Consider the following 20,769-nt stretch of genomic DNA (forward strand, 5'->3'; position numbering starts at 1 on the left):
AATTCTCTTCTTCATAATACCCGTTAAGGTCACCAGAAATAATGGTACAAAACTACTTTTCAAACCATAAAATGATCAACCATTAACTAATGATCAACTCGATTAAACTAATCTTCCACATCCGAATAATTTCAAGCGACGAACACACTATCATTCACGTAATTCAAGGCCTCGCTTCCATGCAATTGAAAATCGATCGAAACGGGACAATGATCGTCTCGTAAAATTTGCGGAAGACCGTAATGAAACCGAACAATCAACGATCGTCTCGTAAAATTTGCGGAACATCGTAATGAAACCAAACGATCAACGATCGTCTCGTAAAATTTGCGGAAGATCGTAACGAAACAGAATGGATCTATACGCGCATAGTACAATCTCCTATGGTTAATTACATCAAAACTGGATCCTTTGAAAGTTCGACTGGCAACCTGTTGCTCGTGTTTCTGCGATCACTAACACTTACATTCTGCAATGAGTCTATATAGTATAGTATAAGATCTATAGTCATGAAATTCCTGCTTGCTTTTCTTGCGATATTTCACAGAAGCGTGATTGCATTCTTCTTCATATCATTGGTCGTGTTTATGGTTCGATGAATTGACCAACCACGTTTCGAAAAAAACATTCCACGAGTCCACTGCAATCTATTTTTTTCTAAATTTGCGACAGTTTCTTTTTTTTTAATCATTTATACGCGACCCAAATGCGCGCAACTGTTTGTAAGTGACGTGCAGAAGTTTCCAGTCAGACAGATTTTTTGCTATGTATTCCAAAAGATATCTGAAAGACTTGTGATTAATTTCTAGAATTTAGCTTATGTTTAATTGAGACACGATGGAGACAGATATAAATATAAAGAGTCGCTGCGATCCCCTACAAATTATAAGTTAATACGATACAAGCGAAATAATAAATTTAAGATAATAAATATAAACATATACATGATTTTGTACAAACATTCTAAAATACTGCTCTATCATATTATCTCTTATATCGTCTATTTCCTTTAACTAAATACAAGTGAAAAATGAAAAATAATTTTCTTCCTCTATCTTTAAAAACAACCAGAAACTACGCATTTCAGATGAAACATACTTTAAAGTACATAATTTTAGTTTGACAATGGTTATCTTCAAACAGAGTAAAAGTTTCAATTTAGTCAATAGAATCGGCGGATTTAAATTCAGTTAAATATATATGAAGTTGAAACATTACATAAATAAGCTGGAGCATTCAAGCATCATAGCATTTTTCAAATCATAAATAAGGATGAAATAAAAAGCTTTCTGACTTTATCATTGCAAAACGCATAACTACAAAATATTAATAATGATTTACGACCCGAGTCATACTAAAACTGTTACATTATCACGTAAGTAATGTATAGACATCTATAAAATAAAATGACACAGGAAACTTTTGAATATCCTGGTTTTCCAATTTTGCAAGTAAAGTAAGGCGTGTTCATGAGTTATACCACGTTGATAAAAATCTGTTATGTATCGTTTTTAAAATATATAATGGAAAGTCTGACTGAGCAGAAATTTATACACGCCACTGTATAACCAAATGGCTCTACGCGACTCGTTCTATACAATAAAAAAATAGTTCTCAGCATTTTATTACATTTTCACATAACTATACGAAATCCTGTCGAGTTTATACTCGACTCTTTACTGACGAACGAAAACCAAAGTACGTGCAAGCTGTATTTCCATGTAATTAGCATAAATACCCTTTCTCCCGACATAAATGTAAAACAAGAACTTTAGGGAACGTATGGACTGAAAATTAAGTAGCAAACGAAACTTTGAAGAATACTTAAGGGCGAGTAAAAGTGAAAATACAGAGCCAACAAGAGCTTTCTTCTGTTTTTCATATAACTCAAGGATGTAAATTCTCGAATATAAACTTGCAATGATTTTATAAATTATTCATAACTGCAGCACAGTGTAAACGCGCAACACGCAATAAAAGATCATATTCTTGCTCAAGCACGTGAGTTACCCACTTTCGTTAAGATTTAGGTCTTGTAAAACTCCGAATGGAATTTTCTTGCATTTCAAATAGGGGAGAAAAATTAGCATTGAATATTTAGGCGATTTATACGATGTCTAAATTTACCAATGCTTATTTTTGCTAGTTAGAGCTGTACGTGTAATAATATAAAATTTATTTCTACAATAAAGAAGAGCAAATAAGTATATACAAAAAGTAACGAAAATTTTCATATTGTGTAATAACGCGAAGAAATTTTAATTATAATTTAAAATTAACGATAATCTCTCAAGAGGTACAACGATAAAAGTTACAGTTGAATTAAAATTATTCTATAACAAATTCTTCAGAGTAATAATAGGTTCATATCGTCATAAAAGAAATTTTTATTCTTCTCACTCTACAACTTTAATCTATGGTTTTTAGAGATGCAAGTGTATCTTATCTTATTTCATTCATGTACATTTCCGTGATATCGCTTGGAGAAGGAAGTACAGGATGCTCCAAAAATGATAAGTGCAATAATCGCTACACTTTCACTACAATATCGTTACATTAAGAGATGATAGTAAACTACAAATAAAATACAGTGGAAATATCGTTGTAAAATCAATTCGAACGTAAACGAATTTACACGTGTTATTCACGACCGAACGTACACGTGTTATTCCCAAACGGATTCTTTTCAAAGTGTGGAATATCGACGTGATAGGCATTCGATTACAAAATCTACACACGTTACGTAAAAGCGCATAACGTGTAATGCGGGTCAAATTGCACACCGAAAATCGAGCACGTATGAATGCAACGGTACCCCTTTTAATATTTACGGAGCACGTTTCAGACGGATGTCACTAGACATTTCCTACGAGTCTAAATTATTCGAAAGTCTAGCACAAATATGCATCAACGACAGGCACGAAATAATTTAAAACGCTGGGGATACGCGATACAAACGCTCCAACCGAACTGTTCCGAAAGAAAAATACAAATCATGAGAAACGAACTTATTACGAAATTTCTAAAAATATTTCTTCCCTAGATGGAAAATTAAATATAGCGCTATATAAATCTGATGTAAACGTGATTTTAATACAACTATATGAACAGGGATATTAAAACTACCGACCAAATGAAATATGAAATATTATATACATATTACACATGTATATATTCCTGTATAATATGACATTCTCACTGGGCAGAAAAATGTCACAAGATATACGAACTAGGACATTTGATTTATAGAAGATATGAAATAATAAATGCAGATATGAAATTTGTATGAAACGAAAAGATGTATTACGAAATATTTGTATAAATAGATCCATGTGAATCTGACGTGAATCTGATATGAATCTACATCTGGTATATGTAGACGAAAACTTGTTTGATATATGTACGTTAGAAATGAACGAATAATAACATAAAGTTTCTCCTACGTGCAGAGTTACATGACAAAATAATGGACTGAATAGTTCTATATGATCTCTAACAAGAAAAGAAGTTTCTATTAGACGATATATATATGTATCACAGAACATTTTGAATGATCGAACGTCCAACATCCAAAGCATCTTACAGACGTAGAATATCGACACGACGAAAAGATCGATAAAGTATTCGATTGAAGTACTTGAAAAATTTCATACATATTTATCAGGAGAAAGAAACGTGACGCGAAGTCTCGCGATAACAGAAACGAAGCAAACCTGCGAGGGAGAGCGCGCGCGGAAATATTGGCCCATCACTACCTGTTGCAGAGGACTATAGTAGAAACACAGCAGGATCCCGGAGAGGTTCACATTCTAGAAAGGGGGGCCAGGGAGGAAGAGAGACATGCGCCGGCACGCATCGTTTAGAAGTGAAAAGAACCATTTTTGAGGCCCCGACTGGATTCGGATGCCTGAACCCTTCAAAGGAGCGTATTGTTCGTGGGCGAATACGCAACACACTCCAGCCCACCGTAAGGTAATATCTATGAGAGACAGTCACGTACAGCCCTAACCTAACCTCAAATTCGCGGGATCGTTGTAGAAAAACAGTGGCACTCACCTCGACGTTCGTTCTTCCCGCGTTATTTCCCGTGCGTAACAGCGTCTTCTTCATTCATCGAACGCGACGTTTCACAGAAATCACCGCACCACGCTCGTGTCAAAACACTCCGGTACACTCGCGTCACCGCGGCGCATAATTTCCACTGTTTGAAAAGCTCGCGGCTAAAAGCACGCAGGAATTCACCGTTCCCTCGATCGGTCGTCCCTCGCCACTCGCACACGCTTTCAAAGACACGAAACCGCGCGCTTGTTTCGTTCACGTGGCTCGGTACAGACCTCAGATAAATTCGAAACGCGATCTCAACGACAACTTCGACTACGCTTCCAAACGTAGAGATGAATGTGACAGAAACACTAACTAACCGATGTGTTGCCGTTTGACCTGTCTCTGAACTGACCAATCGTCTTGCAGGTAGTACGATACGATGTTTCTCGCTGAATGGTGGGGGAGAAAACAAGAGGGAAAAAGACCACCTGACGCGCAACCTTTTGGGGTCTGGTAAAAGATCCAATGGGGACCGGAGGGGGTCCTTTGCTGGGTACTTGGGACGTACGTGTTCTTAACCAATGGTCGGTAAAGTAACATGCGTTTTATTTTTGATCTTTGAAAAAATTACTTCGTATCTGAACAAAAAATGCAAAAGGAAACATGTTTTTAAAGATATTGATAGTGATAATGTTTTAGAAATGAAATAACATATTAGAAATAATAAACATCGCAAGCTTAGAATATGAAAGCTTTGCTAATCAAGTATATATGTACATACGTGGCGTATTGTATTATAAACAAATGACAGAATAAATATATCAAAAATTCTAGTTTGTTCGTCATCTGGGCACAGACGAGATTCTCTTGTCATTTTGGTGTGACATACGACAGTATCGACTCAGTCTAGAATGAGATTGCAACGCTAACAGTGGTCAATTTCTACAATACTTATTCTTCTTTATGCTTATAGACCGAGTAATTTTTTTCTAACAGTAAATACTATAACAGGAGGATAAGAATAAACCGTAGAAATAGTAAAAAAGGTTGGTTTAGATATTTGTATCTTCGACTTATTTTTTTAACGACTCTAGTACAACGCTATTTATAAATACATATAGTAATAGAAACAGAAATACAAAATAAATTTTTATCAAACAGATGTTTGTTTTTGGTTGGTGCCATTTGGGCAAAGTCATACAATTTTTTCCATGTTTAACTCTCTATGGTCAAGTAACAAATAACAATCTATAATCACAAACGTTTTTTTTTACTTAAGTAGGAATGATTATAGGACTGCGGATGCTTATGCACATTTATATTTTTATGAACATAATTAAAAATGAAATCGAGGTGGGAAATTGTTTTACGTACTAAATATTGTAGAAAGCATTATGCTTTGAATATCATAAATAATAAATGCATAAAAATCCGTAGTCTTATAGTTATATCTTTTTTTATATTGAAAAACTTCCAGTATAAAATCTTCTATAAGATAAGTAGATATTTTAGGAATAAATATCGCAGTTCGAATTTATAAAAATCAATAGCTAAAATAACCAATTAAAGTAACAACAATATATGCCGTCTATTTCACGTGTATGTACATTAAATGATTCATTTCCTCTCAGTATACTTATAAATAAGTCACTTATAGTAACATTTATAGGAAATGTTTGTTTATATCCAAAATATCCAAAAATATATGAAATAACCAAAAGATAATACTCATGATAATATCTAAGGGATGAAGCAAAATTTGTCCTTTTGGTCCCATTCTTTTACTATTGTAGTATTCATAAAACTATGAAATTGCATAGAAATCTACAGTCTACTTATAAGAAAAAAGAGAATCAGCACCAGTATATTTCAACGATGATATTGAAATTATAGCACTTTTCTTAATTTCACAAGCAAATCGTTCAATCCAAAAATAAGATCGTAATAACAAAAGGTATTGCTTGGATGTGTTATCATGAAAAACAAAACAATCAGGAATTCCAGCGTTATTTAATATTTCGCTGAGTCCTGATAAAGCGAACTAAATCTGATGTTTGGAATCAGTCTGTTATCATGTATGAAATACGTGTGTGATATCGTTTTGTGGCACGGTCGGCAAAATATCACGAGGCAGGCCTCAAACGGTGTTTCAAGGCTGTCCTGGCATAGGTACTTATTGTATCAAGTCTCGTTAACGGAGATGTTCATTCACTCGTACTCCCAGATGGCCAGTATAGTTCGTGCAACTCGCGACTATCCGATTGACCCCGTATCACCGTGCAAAGAGGTGTCAGTGAAAAATTGGCGTGCTTCACCATAAAATGTGCTTAAGTCTGTATCATTTAAGTCTGTGTCGCGTAATGAAAACTCCAGCTGTACATCGATACGTGTGATAAGTATGGCAGCGCTCGTTCGTCTTAAACGTGGAAGCGTTCAGTTGAGACATGCGGCGCTGGAAATGAAAGGTGAGAGAAAATTCTTCTTCCACGTGGATATTTTTATTTATTCGTTTCGCGCCTGAATGATTCGATCGGTAATTCTACGCTTCGATAAATTTCAAATTACTGTAACAAATCACCATCCAACTAAACGATAAATATATTTGTTATGGGGTAGAACTGGTGTTACGTTTGAATGTATTAAGCGTCTACCTTATAAAGATACTAAAAGACGATATCGATATATACCTAATCAAGTTGCATACAAGTAGTAAAATGGATATAAACACTGTATTGTATAATCTACAATCTATAGATTGATTTTGTAAAATTTTGGTAATTGCCACTTATCACCTGTCTGATTGAGATTTAGAAACTTATCAGTATGTATCACAGACGATAGGATGAATAACACGATAGCTTATCAACCGTAGCACAATTGTTATTATATAATTAATTCCCCTTCCTTGCTCAATGTATATACCCAGAATTTCCTACTCTACTTTAAAACTACTTTGTAACGTTACCATTACGCGAAAGCAAACATGCCATAAAATAAATCGTGTAAGGAGTAGATGAAGATGGAAAATGAATAAAAATTTTCTTATCGCCAAGTTATTTTAAATATCATTATTTGTGCTACGTTTAGAGGAAACCAAAGTCGAGGTCTCTTATACTGCGCGGGGATAGGAAAGAGATAATAGGAGTAGAAGGAATGATAAAAGTAGTATGTAGTCGTTGATTTTGCTCCTTTCGAGTTTTGTGAAATGGCAGACTTCGTCAAAAGAGGTAGCGTGCAACTGGTGAAACAAAGCAGTGTTCAAATAAAACAAGCCGCAAAAGAAGTTCGAGGTTCGTTCAACTAAATATGAAACAAGCAACATATTTTTAGTAAAACAAGCAGTATAATAAGATAAGCAAGCGATTGAGAGTACCTTGCGTTATTATTTTGTGCAGTTACATTGTGTTTCTATTTCGTGCAGTTACGTAGCATTATTATTTCGTGCAATTACGTTGCATTACTATCTTGTGCAGTTACGTCGCACGTGATACCTTTCTTTAATAGTAATGAACGTTGTTTAACATAACACAATAAGTTTAAAATATTTGTTACTACAGAAATAAATGTTTTGATATCCAATTTGATCGGTAAATAACATAACACATTGGAGCAGAAAAAGATTAAATGTTTATTATACCTTTTTATTTCGTTCATTAAGTTCATCGTATATAAAGTGTCTGGAGATCCATTTAACCACACATAATCAAGTGCACGCGTACTCGGAGGCAATTTAAAGTTGATTTTCTCAAAAACAAAGTCTCCAATAAAAAAAATTTATTGCTTATTCTCGACTTATTTTCTCATGTAAAATCACTCCCTCCAGTTATACCATCAATACCGGGACATCCTGTATGTATGGATTTATTATAACATAATCTTCAAGATATTTGTGACCAATATTGGTAAATATATATCTACATATCGTAATATATGCAATTGGGATATTTCCTTAACTTTGAATTAAAGGTAGAAACTACGAAATCTACTGTTTAATCATCTTATCAAAATCAAACAATATTCTATTAAAGATGATGTATAGTGTCGCCGATAATGTATGTATACAATGCACATAATTGCTTGCCCATTGTCGCCTGATAGTACGATAACAAAAAGTTCAAATATTAATTTAAAAACAAAAATTATTCGAACAAATCAAATCTGTATATAACACCCATCGTGCAGAACTTTATATAAATATCTGCAAATATAATACCTTTGGATAATCGCTAATGATAATTCTATACATGGAATGGATGAAATATTAATATTATTGTTTAATATTTATGTTAATAATTATATTAATAATTAGCGGCTGTACGAGCGCGACACATCGTTGCTGCGCTCGTTGCAGTAGGATTTGCACTTTGTGGTTCAGTGGAAGTGAGTTCTTCGGTCGCATTGCTCGCCAATCAGAAAGACAATCATGCCATCATCGACACATCGTGGCATTGCGAGATGCTGGTCAACATCAGTAGTCGTAATCGTACCGAAGACTTTGAAGTTATACTCATGGAGGTAAATACGACATGATATTAAAAATGTATATGCTCTGAATGTTTCTGAAATCTGTCAAACGAATATTGTAAGTAAATTACGAAAATTTGTGCATTCATAGGAAATTACAATTATATTTTTAGTTACCACCGGAAGAACGTGCAGAATCCATAATGAGGGAAGCGTTCCTATGGGGTCAGGTGGCTGGTCCAATTTTAGGGGGGTGTTTAGTATGGGGCAGATCAGGCCCATCTATGGTGTTTTCGCGTGCAGTTCTTAGTGCTTGTCTGGCGTCTTTATTGGTACCAGCTGCATGGAGGGGTCCGTCTCACGTAGCACTTCGTCTCTTTCAGGGATTATGCACAGTAAGAATTAAATACCATAGTACATATTACTTTAAGGAGCACGATAAAATTATGAATTGTCAATTTTAGAAAAATATGTTTTGAAATTTCATTAAAAGCTTGTTACTTTACCATATATTCGATTCGTTTATGATTAATAGAAGTAGAATTTTTGAATTCCAGTAATTACGAATTAAAGACTACAATTTATAAATTCTTTATATTAAAATTGTCTGTATAACGTTAATTATTCTATTTCTATATATTAATTTTATTAACTAACTAAATTGTCCGTAAAGATTGATAACAATATCGTATCATTTCAGGAATAGTTAAATATTTTTTGAAAGGAATATTAACATTCAATACTTTCTTTCCTTCTATTGTTTTTAGTATTTTCTAAATAATTACGTAGCATTAATACGATAATTTTAAAGTTATATATTTGGAAAACACAAGCGTCACTGATGGAACAATGATATTATTCAATACGTCATAGAAATTATTACATCATTCCTCATTTATAGGGGGCAACTATGCCTGCTGCTCACATGCTTGCTATGACCTGGTTTAAGAGCACTCATAGAAGTTGGTACTTCAGTTGCTACGCTGGTAAATTTTTAATGTTGTACTACCAATATGTGAACAATAATTTGATTGAAGATATTAATGAAAAATGAAGAAAGAATGATTAAGAGATGTAATAATAAATTATTCAACAGCGGTCAGCGTTGGATACTGTCTCACAGGATGGTTAGGTACAGCTGTTGTTCGATGTCTTGGCCGAGATTCACTTTGTTATGGTCTCGTTTGCATTGCTCTGTGTTGGTACTTCGCTTTTGGTCGATTTGTCAAAGATTCGCCGAAATCTTATCAGCACGATACAAATGTAAGATCATTGTCGCTTTTAAAAAATTTTACTAACTATAAAATTCATTTATTTTAGATTAATAATACAAGTTGTACAATTTTCTCCTTCTATATATAATCATCTGTATTTCGAATGATATTTAATCTTATATTCACCAAGCTTCATTTGAAAATTCGTAATATTTATTAAATATTTATTAAAATGTTTCATATTTTTATAACCAATAGTATATCTGTATTTCTAACATAATACACACTAGTATTACATGAAATTTTAATATAGAACTGTCTTGTGTGCTAAAATTGAAAGAATGAAATGGCATAAATTTTTAATCCCCCTTGACATGCAACCGCAAAGAGATAAAATTCTTGTTTGATTAATGACATTTGGGGTTTCTTCCTATATCAAATTTTTTTTCTTATCATCGTTATTGTATAACCTAATGTACATGAAATTTCTTCCACTGGTTTTGGCAATCCTTTATTCAGGTCATTATTACGACATGAACCATACAGAGAAAGGCTAATGTTCTATGAATTATGCGATATTACAATGGTGCAATCGCAATACCATTGTTTTAAAAGATTAATGAGGCGTCACATAAAGTTAATTATTTCCGTGCTAAATATTGAATATACCGCGTCGTTATTTTTATGAGTCTTTTTACTGCCAAAACTCGCTTAACAGCAAGTACAAATGATTTCAGTTTTATTAACATAATTAACATGATTATCCTGTTTTATTAAAGAGATAAAAGTTTTTGTATGACACATTTCTACTTATAACAAATTATTTATAAGAAATTTATACAGGAACACATATTGTTTGCTTTTGTAGCTTAATTCCCAACAAAAAATATTTAAAGTTTGGATAATAAGAAATTGATTTTACATATAGACACATATATTCTATATACAATCAGTTGTTTATATAAAAACTGGTTCTAGATTATAGAATGTTATTGAATTGTAATTAAATCATTTAATGATGAAGTAGTAACGAAAATGAAAAATGATAATGGACTAAAACATAAAATTAATAATAAAATAGGCTGCTGTGATACCATGGGGAAAATTACTACGATCAGTTCCCGTTTGGGCATCTGCTGTAGCAACAATGGGAAATCAATGGGGCGATGCAACGCTTGCCCTTGGTATGACAAAGTATCTAAAACTTATTTATGGATTCTCAACAGCTAATGTAAGTATTCTATCTTATATTTATTAATCTTATACATATTATCTATCTTATTATTATTATATATAGTTGAACTTGGTAATGAGTTAAATATTTTGATTTTTGTATTTTAGTTCATTGCTTTTTCCATCAATCCTGATATACTTTTTTGTGACTTCCATTTTATTGTATCAAGAAGAAGTATAAAATTTTTTTAAAACGATTATGAACAACAAAAAATTGTCTTATTTTTAATAAATACTTTGATTTATTTATTTACTTACATGTTAGAGGTACATGTTAGAAACCGTATAAAGAAAATATAAATTAAATCCTAATAATACTCGTATAGTTTGTGCAGATAAATTATTAATAGTAAAAATTAATCTTTGGAAACTTTTAATTAGCTTTCAATGGTTCCAGGATTCTGTTCTAACAACGTTACCACACATTGGTCATTTCATGGCTGCGTTAACATGCGGTCTTCTTGTAGATCACGTTCGCGAATCAAAAATAGTTTCGACAACCACAGCTAGAAAGTTGGTCGTATATACCGGTATGTATGTCATTAAAAAGAAAAGTTTATGGCTATATTTTTTAATTCTATCAAATTGTGTACTTTATCCTATCAAGAAGGAGATCTATTAAATGGAGTAACTTAATTTGTAATTTGATTACAGCTCATTTTATTCCCGCTGCCCTACTTTTTGTCGCTGGTTATGCCGGTTGTCAAGCATTAGGGGCAGCTTGGTTAGGCATAGCTGCTCTTCTTGTCTCTGGAACTGCACCAGCAGGTGCTTTAGCAGCTATAGCAGATCTTGCACCTGTAGAATCTCCAGCTTGCGCAGCGGCTGCGTGTGCATTGTGCTCGACTCTAGGCGCAGCAGGACTGTTGGCTGCCAATTACTTTGTCACTCAGGCCCTTCATGGCTCTGCAAGTTTAATTTTTTGTTTTAATCTCTGCAAGAAAAGATATATATCATCCCATTTAAAAAAAGCATCGATCATCTAAATTTTAATTTTTCTATTGAGTCTTAATAAAGTAATTTCATGTGTCTTTCGATGAAATAGCATACGTTTGTCTTAAGGCATTTTTACAATTATCAGAAATTAGAATAAATATAATACACCCAAGTAGATATTTCAATTAAATGTAACTTCTTTGCAGACACTTTAATTTCTATTTTAACGTCAGTGTCTTGCCATAAATATAAACGTTTAACGATATCTCTAACCATAAGAGGAACATCACAGGAAACATTAAGTCTTTTACATTCGTTCGTGAAATCGTACTAATAATTTTAACGATCTCCGAATTCTAACTTCCTCATACTTCTTTATGACTTATTAACTGTCACTTAGAAAATATTCAACAATTAAAATTTTGTTACACTTCACTTTCTTTCAACTATAAATCAGTAATAGTTGACCACTTACTGGCATATTTTACAGTTCTCCTATAATGAACAACAAAATTTTTATTTCAGATCGCTGGTTCGTGGCGGCTGGTCTTCGGTGTCGCTTCCGTCGTTCTGTTAACAACTGCTGCGGTTTTCTTAGCACTTGGAAAAGGCGTGCCACAACCGTGGATTCCTTCTGTAGCTCGGCCGCGAAGTCACGATGCAATTTACGAGCAAGACGCTTTGGAACTTGATTACGAGGATGTTGCTGTGCAGACCGAGCCTTTCAGTCCTTATCCACTTGAGGAGGACACCGAAAGCGCGAAAAACGTGCCTCGTTCTGCCTCAGTCCACTCGAAAGTTTCCCTGTCATCTAGTTAATTTGTTAACCAGATCATTTCTCAACCCTTGAACAGCGAATGTTCCAAGAGTACAGCTGGTCTCTTGGGTTTTGAATCAAAGCTCTGATGTAAACACCATGGAAGAGAACATTTTATATAGAGATTAGATGTTATTATTTCTCCGAACTACACTTTTTATTGATACCGAGGTCTGTGACATAATTTATTCGTCTGAAAGTATATGGTATTTTTTATTATAACTCGTTACAACGGATACATAAAACAGTTTGGACAGTTTCAGTCCATGCAAGTGTGAGCATGGTTTAACTGATTCTTAAGAGAAATGATACAGTGGATTAGGAGACCTATAAGTAGAAAAGTTATGCCGATTACAATGATGTTCTATAATTTGAATTTATAATTAATTAGGAAAATTATAATTAAGAAATTATGCCAGTTGGCATGCTATATTCACGGTCATGTATGGAGAATTTGATATTTATTTAGTATTTTTAAGTGTTTTACGTCCGTACCTAAGGACCTTTCTTGATTGCAGCTTGTAAACTTGTACAGAATGTTGAACAACTATTAGTAATTTTAAGATAAATGTTACTAAGAAATGTATATAGCATGTAAACAAGTTGTATATTTTTTAAGTTACTTGGAATTATGGATTAATGTTATTAAGATTTGTAACGTTTGATGAAATAGGAATATAATTTACCGTTAATGACAGTTTAATTGTAAATTATTTTATTGGGAAAATATTGTATATTATGTTCCTTTTTATTTTATAGTTCTTGTATCTTCATTCCCCTATTTAAGATACTGATCTTAATGATCTTATTAACGTTATCCTGACGTTAAAATTTTTAGTAGACTCGATTTTGATTTATTTTTGCGAATAATAATTAATGTTTTCAAGATAAATCACATTATTAATTCGTTAAGTTTCCCTATTGTTAAAATAAGTTTTGTAGATGTTTTTGTGTGTGCGTCACACACAATTTAATAACTCTAAGTAAGTCACTTAGGACTATTACATTAAATTGAATATTTAATAAATGTTACGTCACATTGTTTGTTCTTAATTTATTTAACTATTCGTAAACAACTTGGCACTACTTTATCGATTACTTTGATATTTTAAAAAATTCATATATTAATATTTTATTCTAACATAGTATTTAATCGTTCAATACAAATTACAAAATCTTATGGATCTTAGAAAGAAACTTAATAGAAAACAAATTTCAGATATCATATTTTCACAATGCTTTAATATTGAACAAATCACACAATTCACAGATATCCTTTCAATTAACTGTATTTGACTTTTCGTTTTTGTGATTTGTTTTTACATTACTGCGATAAGTTCTAGTATGTACGTAAAACGTCAAAAGTAAAATCCTTCGTAGAATATGGCTCGTACACTCTCTCTTGATATTTTATTACACGATTGTTAGCTGAACTCGAGGACTTATCAAGATCGTATCTGATCCCTGCGAATTCTCCTTTCTTCTTCTTTGTCCCGTATTCCTTTGCTGATCGTGCAGACATCTGTGTATCGTATATACATGCATGGCAAGACAATGAACTACCCTATCCATTGCAACTTTCCATCACCAGTGAAGAGGAAAGTCGATGAAAGGAACGGTCGGTCTAATTAGACGGTTTTAAGAAACGAGCTGTTCCTACGTGATCTGTGCTAAACCGTACACGCGCTATTGGCACTGTTCACAGGATACCGGAAGTTGCAGCTTACAAAGCATAGGAACACCGTCCAGTTGGCGAATATTTCTGTCTCTTAACGACAACCTTTCACGTGTGCATCCGGTTGCCACGCCGCAGAAAAATCGAAAGGTTGCCTGCAGCCGCATGAAAAAAATTCTTTCCTCTATTACACACTGCTAAACTATTCGTTTCCGTTCTATTTCTGAATAAATGGCCCGTTATTGTAATCATAGCTGTAACAATTTTACGATATTTGTCGAATGCCCGCGAACGTTCGAGAGTAATGAAGTGAAACTTTTCCGAGTTCATGCATGGGTACGTTTGTTAAGAATATCTCTGTAACGAAGAAAGTCTTTGATGTACATGTGTTCGTGCTTTTCAATGCCAAAGTAATGATTGTTAATAAGTCGAAAGTTGCTTCCAATCGTAATGTGTTATTATTGTTTTAATAAAAGTATTAAAAGTGGTAGTTGTAGAAATTGAATTCAAACGTCAATAACACTTTTATACATAGTAAATGAAATTATATGTATGACTATAACTGGAAATTACATTTTTGTCTTAAACGAGAAAGTGTTGTTAAAGAGAAGGCATGCTTGAAGAGTAAAGGAAAGACTCATGAAACGTTCAGTTTCAGTAATTTTATGGTAATCACAAAATTCTTAATTTTTTAAATCTAATTATTGGTTTATCTCGATGTCTAATTTCATATCTAGTATTCATCTCAGAAACGATACTATTCGCCAACGTGTTTCTCTATCAAAATATTAAAAATTTTGCTTATTATTAATTTGATTTTTAGTATGCATCGTAAGAATATTAATAATTTTATTAAGTATTTTATTTAATTTCTAACAGCTTTTTAAATACCTTTATTTTTCTACAGATAACTGCGATAAAATGACAATCTCACTCGTTTTAAAAGATTCACTTGTTTACAAATATTTGTAGCAAAAATCATTGTTATAAAATTAATAAACCCCTTTACAATTTTCATATTATATCACAATCTACCACACGATATTCCTTTTAGAAGATTGAACTTCTGCTGCCACTCTTACCCTAAACGGAGATCATTTCATCAACTTCTAGAGAGGAATTTTTTCCATACACTGAAACTTTCCCGGAGCTGTAACATGTCTCCATCCGGAGATTTGGTAAGAAGCAAGAGAGTACAGAGTACGTGGAAACTACGTGTAAAATCCCATGATGTACACCCCCGTCGTGTGGCCATCGTACCAGCAATGCGACCGTCTAACAAATACTAGTTCTCGTATCCGACAGCAAAGTGTCGCAATCCGTGATGATAATTACCAACAGGTAGACACGTTATTATTCTTTCCTGGTGCGCTGGCTCTCAGAGGCTTGTGAAATGAATTCTCACACCATTCCATCTACCATCTAACTCGTTTTATTTCGATACGTATATTACACTAGCTTTGTATAACATTATATTTACAATACGAAGGCTAAAGGATGATACTGTTTGGTGATTCCTGTACGTTCAATATTATGGTCAATATTGTTAAAATGAATTCTAATATTGAAGAGAATGTTCATTATTTTGATTTATCAATAATTTAATATTACTTGTATCTCAATAGATCATTTTATGTTTTAGAAGTACTATTCTAGTTCATATATTAGTATGTACAAGTATTACAATTTATTGAATTTATATATTTTGAAGCGTTATTGATCACTGAATCGTTGATAACTTAAATTTTTAAGTAAAAAACATGCACCATGAGTTTCACGTCATTTTCTTCAATTAGTACACTTTCAAGCAAACATGGAACTAGTATTGTTATTTACATCTGTTTATTCGCGTACCCCTCGCTTATCCGTGGATAGACATCGAAACTACAATACAATTTTTTAATGAAATTAAAGAAGAGCATTGTAGACAATAGTCAAAAATGATAATTTGATAAAAAGCAAAGCAACGGACTTCCAGGAGATAAATTAAAAGCTAGAATATTTTCTTTGTCTGAATAAAAGAGAAAACTTTTTAAATATCATACACGATATCGAATATAAATCTTCAGCGTTACTAATAAACTTCCAAAATCTTGTAATTTATATCTAATAAATTTACACTCACAGTGATATCGAACGTACGCAATCACCATTGAGCTAAATTAGAATACTTCCTGCTCAGTGCTCTGCTGGTAATGCTACCTGTTCGTCTTTGGAAGGTCTATGCTATAATTCAACGTGACACACAGGGTGAAATGTAGTGAGTATAATGCAAGTATATGCAAGATCAACGTAATCGTCGAGTGTATCGGGCTGACCATATATACGTTCGTCTAATTGCATTAGTGTCGAGGCGACTTAAAAGTAGCGACGATCCGACTCGAAAGGAAATGAGCGTTGCGAGATAGTTGAAAGTTGTCGTGCGGAAAATCATTGGACGAACACACGTGGGACATTTCCCTTTCCGAGAAGTCGATTCGTTTCGCTGACGATTCCAGTTTGTTCCGTGAAAACTGTGTCGCCAGTATTGTGCCTATCGACGTTGTTTTTCCTTTATTCTCACGCTCTTTTGTACAGAGCTCTTCATTAAAGAAAACGATGATCTCCCACCCAGTTCTGTCGTAGCTATTGTAATTAAGACTGTAACCACTCTTGCTTCAAAATTATTGACCGTTCATTCGAGAAAGGAAGATTAATTGGCGAGGAAGTGGTAACCTTGCAACTTGTCACGCTTCTCCTATTGAATCGGAACGGGTCTGAAATATCATTTCATAAAAAGAACGTAAATAGAGTACTAGCAATAAGTTTGAGAACGAATCGAGTATGTAGAAAGTTCTACAGAATTCTTTAATACTATTTCTCTTGTACCATAAGTGTACTATAAATTTAAACTTCTTTTGATTTTATCTCTACTATTACCATTAGACTGTGGATTTTTGATGCATTCGTGGGAAATTTCAGAATATACAGAAGAAACAGTAATGTGCAAATAATGCATAAGACATTCAAGATAGTATACTGATTCTAATATTTAGTAGACGAAACAAATGTCTGCATAGATTCCATTTCTTCAAATGCGCTCATAAAAATATGAATTTACATGATATCCGCAGCCTAATTATCATTCCATCGCGTCAAAGAAATAAACTTTAGAAAGTTATCAAAAGTATCTAACCGTTACATTTTCTTCTTCATCGCCTCTTTCTCTTCCTCATCTTCGTCAGTGATGATCTGTACACTCCTAACTGGTCCAGTCTTTCTGTACCTCGAAGCTGGCGTCGTGGTCGTCATAATCGGAGAAGAAACCATGGGAGGTCTTTCGGCGTTAATTGCCAGCTGCAACATCCTTAACAACAAAGCTTCTCTGATAGGAGCAGGCAATATTTCCTCTCCGTCATCAGCTACTTCTTGCGTGTAGAACTTTTGCCTATAGACCCTCTTTGTGTATCTTCCATCGCTGTAATCCTCGTACTGTTGAGGTTGATAAACAGGATTCAAAGCCCTGGTATACACAGGCCGTCTAACAGGCACACGATCTCCATATTGAAGAGGAATTTGCTGATCGTAACCGATATCCGGTCGTGGTGCAGTAGATTGATAGCCTGGCTGATAAGAAGGATACGGCTGTTGATCGTACAAGGCGTCTTCTAGGTAGCTTTTCGGATAAGAAAGAGCTTGGACGCCGTACTGACTGACGAGCAATCTTCTTAACAATAATTGGAAGTCGCGTCTGCTTAGAGGTGTATTAATTGGATTTGGAGGTTCTGGAGGTAGAGCGATGGTACTGCCTCTGTAAGAATATTCAGGAGTCGTTTGGTACTCTCTTTCATCCATTGCGTGAGTGATCGCAGGCGCAACGGGTCTCAAAACGGGCCTGGGTCTTGGTTCAGGTTCTTGAAAGATTACAGGCCGTGGAAAAGGTCTTGGACGCATGTATCCTGGCGCCATAGCGACTCTCGGCTCTTCCTCTTGCTCTGGAAGAGGATTCTCCGTCAGGTAATGAATATTTGCATCCGTGGTTGTCGAGTAAAGCGGCTGTTGGCTCGGAAGAGGGCGTAATAAAATCCTGTTGATAGAAAGTGGTCTGTAAGCGGGGTCTTCTTCGATGTTCTGTTGAGAAGGAACTAGGATTCTTCCTCCTGGTAGTTCACGTAGAAATTGTTCAGGCTGTTGTCTAACAAATATAGGTTCGGTACTTTGTCGTAGATATTCGCGGTTTTCGGGCACTCGCGCTGGGCCTCGAATCAAAACCGGTTGAGGCTGAGTACGTTCCTCTTGAGGCGCCTTCGTCTCAGCTTCGTAAACTCTGGTATTATCGTATTTTACGTTTACGTTTTCGAACCTCGATGGCGCAAGGTTCTCCCGATTAACGTAAACTTTTGGTCTGTCGATTCGATTAGGTGAAACGCGTTGCAGAACCCTTGGTGGCGTAGTTGTGGTGAACAAAGGTCGAGTCGTGGACAAAGATCCGCCATAAACGTCGGAATGGTCGTCGCTACTGCCTTCTACGATCGGGTTAGGTTTCGTAGTCTCTTCTTGCAACTGTCTTCTTAAATTATTTCCACTCGTTACTTTACCATCGTCTTCCTTTTCTACGAAGTCGTCAGAGATCGGTCGAAGATTTTGCTCGACCGGTCGTTTAGCGAAAATGATTTTTCTATACGTGGAAGTCTTGTCCTCTGTACTTGGTCGATTTATCTGCGAATCTTCGTCCTCTGTGATTTCTTCTTCTATTACCAATGGCCTTTGTTGGCCATTGATCACGAAACGCGGTCTACTTTTTCCGGTTCCTTTTAAATAATGGCCAAATATAGTCTTCGGTTGTTCCGTAGTGGTTGTAGTTGTAGTTGTTGAGGTCGTCGTTGTTTTCCTATTTCGCGGTATCGACTGAACTACCGATGATTTTGTGGACGCTTCGGTAGACGAAGGATAAACGACGCTTGGCTTCTTGGTTGTGGTGGTGCGATTTATACGCGGAATGCTCTGTACGACGGACACGTGTTCCTGCAATGGCGACACGGTGGTTGCTTTAAATCCTGTTCCGTTAGAGGAAGAGTACGACACCCTTTTTATTTCGCCGTCCGCGTCGACGAAACCGAACGTACCCTTGATGTTGCCTAGAACGTCACGACTCTCGACCTGACAATAATTTCTTGCGTTCAGAACAATTACCGTTGATTGAAGTTTTTTTGGAAATATTTTACAAGCAAAAGTTAAAAAGAATTTTCGAATATTATATTATATTATTTGATTTTTTTTATATTTGTTCTATTATAACTAGATTTCTCCCTTTTTTTAAATATCATAGTATAATATAAAATAATTAGCATTACTTCCGATTATCAATGTACATCATGCATTTTCAAGTTTTCCGTTTAATACATCTAACCTATTCTATTTACTGCATTACCAATGTTTCAAGAGAATTCTATAAATAAAGTATTGAAATTATTCAAAGAAACTATATTCTTTACGTCCGGCAATTAGAAAATAAATGCTATTCGTATTGAAAATTTAACGATGTATAATAATTTGCTTGTGTAAACGCTATATCTTCTTTCCAGTGAAGTACTTAAGATACGGGACGCGTAACATACAACGATAAATTGTTTGTACAAGTATTAAGAACGCAGAACGCCCATTACATGCCTTTCGCATTAAACGGTGCAATAGCTATTACATACATCTTACCTTGAAGGATCCGTCACCTGCTTCGTAACCATACGTGTAAGAACCGTCTTCATTCACTTTTCTGATCTGTTTCAAGATCGCTACCTGCTGATCGTGATGTGTCTCAGATGTTTGCTGATCCGTGACGTTCGAGCAGCCTGCGGTAGCCAGACAGAAAATTGCCATCAGAAATGGCGTCATCTTAACGGCAGGAGGTGATGATCTCTACAGGCAGAGAGTTAAAGATGATTAATTAGTTGAATATTTTGTATTAACGTATTCACTATTAACTTATTTCAAACCGAAGCGCATATTGTTACGCGTGAGAAATAAATATATTCTGATATTAAAAAATATTAAAAATTGACGATTTATTAGAAGCATTAGATTATACTTAAGTACAATTAAAGAGTTCTAATTGTTTTATGCACAGCAGCAGGTATTGTCTCAATTACTTGTCGTGCAATTTCAAATACGTCATTATAATCCGAGATCATCTATTTCATAGAATTTTTAAATTTCTAAGGCAGACTGCGGATGTTTATGCATTTGTAAAACAATGAAAAATGTAAAAATATACAGATTGCATATAAGATACAAAAATATATGAAATATCCACCAAAGAACAAATTTTTATTTAGTTCCTATCTCTTTAGTTGTGTTCATAAATTTGCATAAAAGCAACTGTAAATTGGCCTAACCGTCTGCAGTCTAGT

General features: G+C 34.4%; 2 protein-coding genes and 1 pseudogene across 7 annotated transcripts in view; 1 reads left to right on the plus strand and 2 right to left on the minus strand.

Annotated features, from left to right (window-relative positions):
- Window positions 1-4,428, minus strand: part of LOC126867991 (uncharacterized) — a 148,628-nt gene extending 144,200 nt beyond the window's left edge. For all 5 annotated transcript variants that reach the window (XM_050623101.1, XM_050623102.1, XM_050623099.1 and 2 more), the window contains exon 1: window positions 4,057-4,428. The gene's annotated coding sequence lies outside the window, so the exon portion shown is untranslated. The remainder of the gene's footprint in view (window positions 1-4,056) is intronic.
- Window positions 4,429-6,247: 1,819 nt separating this feature from the next.
- LOC126868063 (sialin-like) lies at window positions 6,248-13,405 on the plus strand. 2 transcript variants are annotated; one of them, XM_050623233.1, is made up of 9 exons: window positions 6,248-6,509; window positions 8,354-8,559; window positions 8,682-8,903; window positions 9,410-9,494; window positions 9,605-9,771; window positions 10,804-10,953; window positions 11,353-11,485; window positions 11,610-11,863; window positions 12,417-13,405. In XM_050623233.1, exons 1-9 carry the CDS (start codon window positions 6,443-6,445, stop codon window positions 12,708-12,710), a joined length of 1,578 nt encoding a protein of 525 aa, XP_050479190.1. In that variant the 5' UTR covers window positions 6,248-6,442; the 3' UTR covers window positions 12,711-13,405. The 2 variants fall into 2 exon arrangements, with proteins under 2 accessions (XP_050479190.1, XP_050479189.1); XM_050623232.1 differs by lacking the exon at window positions 6,248-6,509 and adding an exon at window positions 6,564-7,334.
- A 2,399-nt stretch (window positions 13,406-15,804) lies between these two features.
- Window positions 15,805-20,302, minus strand: LOC126868131 (uncharacterized; annotated as a pseudogene).
- Between the last annotated feature and the right edge of the window lie 467 nt (window positions 20,303-20,769).

The sequence above is a fragment of the Bombus huntii genome, chromosome 7 (genome assembly GCF_024542735.1).
Source record: "Bombus huntii isolate Logan2020A chromosome 7, iyBomHunt1.1, whole genome shotgun sequence".
Lineage (NCBI taxonomy): Eukaryota > Metazoa > Arthropoda > Insecta > Hymenoptera > Apidae > Bombus > Bombus huntii.

What these genes read in the sequence shown, in the direction of transcription:
- LOC126868063 (XM_050623232.1), top strand. Translation starts at nt 7,250, where the DNA reads ATGGCAGACTTCGTCAAAAGAGGTAGCGTGCAACTGGTGAAACAAAGC. An exon ending in GTACTTCAGTTGCTACGCTG is followed by an intron (nt 9,495 to 9,604) that starts GTAAATTTTTAA and finishes ATTATTCAACAG; the next exon opens with CGGTCAGCGTTGGATACTGT. An exon ending in CTCAGGCCCTTCATGGCTCT is followed by an intron (nt 11,864 to 12,416) that starts GCAAGTTTAATT and finishes TTTTTATTTCAG; the next exon opens with ATCGCTGGTTCGTGGCGGCT.